This window comes from Trypanosoma grayi (assembly GCF_000691245.1).
Source record: "Trypanosoma grayi strain ANR4 Tgr_1212_V1, whole genome shotgun sequence".
Taxonomy (NCBI): domain Eukaryota; phylum Euglenozoa; class Kinetoplastea; order Trypanosomatida; family Trypanosomatidae; genus Trypanosoma; species Trypanosoma grayi.
This window is the reverse complement of record NW_008826831.1, coordinates 1,987-4,406: the sequence shown is the minus strand read 5'-3', so window position 1 is coordinate 4,406 and position 2,420 is coordinate 1,987. Positions and strand designations below refer to the sequence as shown.

At 59.8% G+C, this 2,420-nt stretch overlaps 2 protein-coding genes across 2 annotated transcripts; both read left to right on the top strand.

The window, feature by feature from the left end:
• Nucleotides 1-317: 317 nt before the first annotated feature.
• On the top strand, nucleotides 318-791 carry DQ04_12121020 (putative surface protease GP63; the record flags this gene model as incomplete). Its single annotated transcript, XM_009316686.1, has 1 exon — nucleotides 318-791. The coding sequence occupies one exon, from the start codon at nucleotides 318-320 to the stop codon at nucleotides 789-791; it is 474 nt and encodes a 157-aa protein (XP_009314961.1).
• Nucleotides 792-1,757: 966 nt separating this feature from the next.
• Nucleotides 1,758-2,210, top strand: DQ04_12121010 (hypothetical protein; the record flags this gene model as incomplete). The annotated part of the gene is made up of 1 exon (XM_009316685.1): nucleotides 1,758-2,210. The coding sequence occupies one exon, from the start codon at nucleotides 1,758-1,760 to the stop codon at nucleotides 2,208-2,210; it is 453 nt and encodes a 150-aa protein (XP_009314960.1).
• Between the last annotated feature and the right edge of the window lie 210 nt (nucleotides 2,211-2,420).

Here is a 2,420-nt window from a genome sequence, read left to right as displayed (position 1 = left end):
CGTCCGCCGCGAAGGACCGCGTGTGCGGTGGAGGGAGGGGCCTGACGCCGGAGAGGCGCCACACGCTCCTGAGCCGCGTCCTCCCCGTCGCCGTTGGGCTGCACACCGCCCGCCTGCGCGTCCGTCGCGGGGCTGGCAACGTGGTGATCACGCGCTTCATCTCGGAGGCCTGCTACTCACACGTCGAGCTTCCAGCGGGGCATGAGAGTGTGGGCATCGACGACGCTGACTTCGTCCTTTACGTGACGGCGGAGCCAGTGGGCCCATTTGTGGCGATTTGCTCGGAGGCAGATGACAAGCGGCCGACATCGGCCGTCATGAACTTCCTCCCGGAGGAGATCGTGGCGTCGAGGCATTTTATCCGCCGCGTCGCGCATGATATTGCGCACGCGCTTGGGTTCAGCGTTGAAAGGATGGCGGCCCTTGGCATGGTGGCAACACGCGCGCTGTGCGGCCGTCCGGTCTACGTGATAAATACGACAAGAACCGTCGCTGTGGCGCGGAAGCACTACGGCTGCGCCCACATCACAGGCGTGGTGCTTGACGGCGATGCCGATGACGGTGGGACGTCGCATTGGAGATGGCGCGACGCGAAGGACGAGTTAATGAGTGCACACAGCAGTGGCGGCACCAGCAGCTTCGGTGCGTACTACACAGCGCTGACAATGGCAATTTTTGAGGATATGGGTGTGTATCGCGCGCAATGGGGGACAGAGGAGCCGATGAAGTGGGGCCGCGATGCCGGCTGCACCTTCCTCGAGCATGAATGCACGGAGCACAACGCCATCTGACAACTTGGGCCCGCTGTGCGTGAGGACCAACACGGTATTACATTCCGCGATTGAATGGGTAAAGCTCGTGGTTCAAGCAGAATTGAGACGACTCGAAAGTGTGCTTATCTTACTCCTTGGTAGCATCGGTGCTTTGCGGGCACTGGCGCTTGTATACATTGTGGCGCAATACACTGACCACTATCCCGTCAATAAACTTACTCCAGAAACAACTCTGACGGTGTTGATCAGATGCGTATTCACCTTTGTAAATGTTAGAAGGCCACAGTACGCTATGACACCAACATCACTAGTGGGGGCACGTGTCTCTACATACCAGAGTGAAATACCAACTGGAAGACGGTTGTGTCTAAAGAGGGCGACTGAGGGTGGTGCAAGCGTGCAGCACAGCGGCGACGACACCCGCACGAGTGCCACTTGCACCGCCCCGTCGGAGGGAAGGCTCAGTGTGCAGGCGGTGTTGCTGCTGTCTGCGCTGGGCGTAGCGGTGATCACGCCAGTAAGCGTGGCTGTGTGAAGAAGCTGTGTCGCCACGTCTCAACTACGCATCAGGGCTCCTCACGGACCCGTCCGTTTGACTGTGGAGCACAGGCAGCCTGCATGTAGTTGTTGTTTCATTCTTTTTGTTTGGGTGTGCGGAGCCCTCTGCTGCATGGAGAACTCATTGCGGCTTCCATCACACGCTGAGGACTATGTTGTGCGGACTCATTGTGCTCGCCATGCCTTGTTGCTCTTGGGCCCAACTGCTCCTTGGTGAGCACAGATGCGCACACTCGAAGATGGGCAGTGTGTGCACGTTTTGCTTTTGTGGTCATGGAGCTGTCCTCTTTTTGTTTTGCGGGAGTGACTGCGTCCATCTGTGGTGTTGCCTGTGTCCCTTGCTGTGTGTTGGTGTGCCCCTGCGGGGCTCTGTGTGTGCCGCAGCCTCCCTTCCTCCCCCCTCGCGCAGCTCTCAGTGATACAGCTATGACACGTTTATTCTTCCTGGTGTGCGCCCTCTGCGTGTGGTGTGCCTGCGGGTGCGCCGCGCAGGATCGGCCTCTGCTGGAGGTGCCACTCGTTGGCGGCCTTGCCATGGAGGCGAAGGGGAAGGACAAAGGGAAATATACGACGACCACCCCGACATTCACGATGAGCCAGTCGATCAGCCTCATGCCGCCAACATCACCAGCCAACGCTGCAACTACGACTTCCACTGGCACGGGTCAGACAATGGGAGAAACCGCTCAGCAAACTCCGGCGTCTCAACCAACAAATCAGCAGGGTTCATCCGGGGCTCCTGAAGCTGCCAAAGAGCCTGCCCCCCCGCCGCCGCCGCCGCCATCGACGCCTCCTAAGAAGAAGGACGGCAGCAGCAGCCCTGTGTGGGCACACGCACCGCTGCTGCTTGCCGGTGTGGCCCTCGTCGCCATGTGGTAGGCGGCGCGGCACCCCGACGCCCCACGCTCTGTGGTGGGGCGCAATATTAACTGACCCCGCCCTTCAACATAACGATTGCTTACGGCCACACGGCCCCTTTGTGTGTTTCTTTTCTTGTTTGCTTGCGGCGTACACTTGGGACAGCCCAAGGTGGCAGCCGCTCCACCTACCCTTCTGACCTTCTCTCTCTTTGCTCGAGTGGTGTGCGAC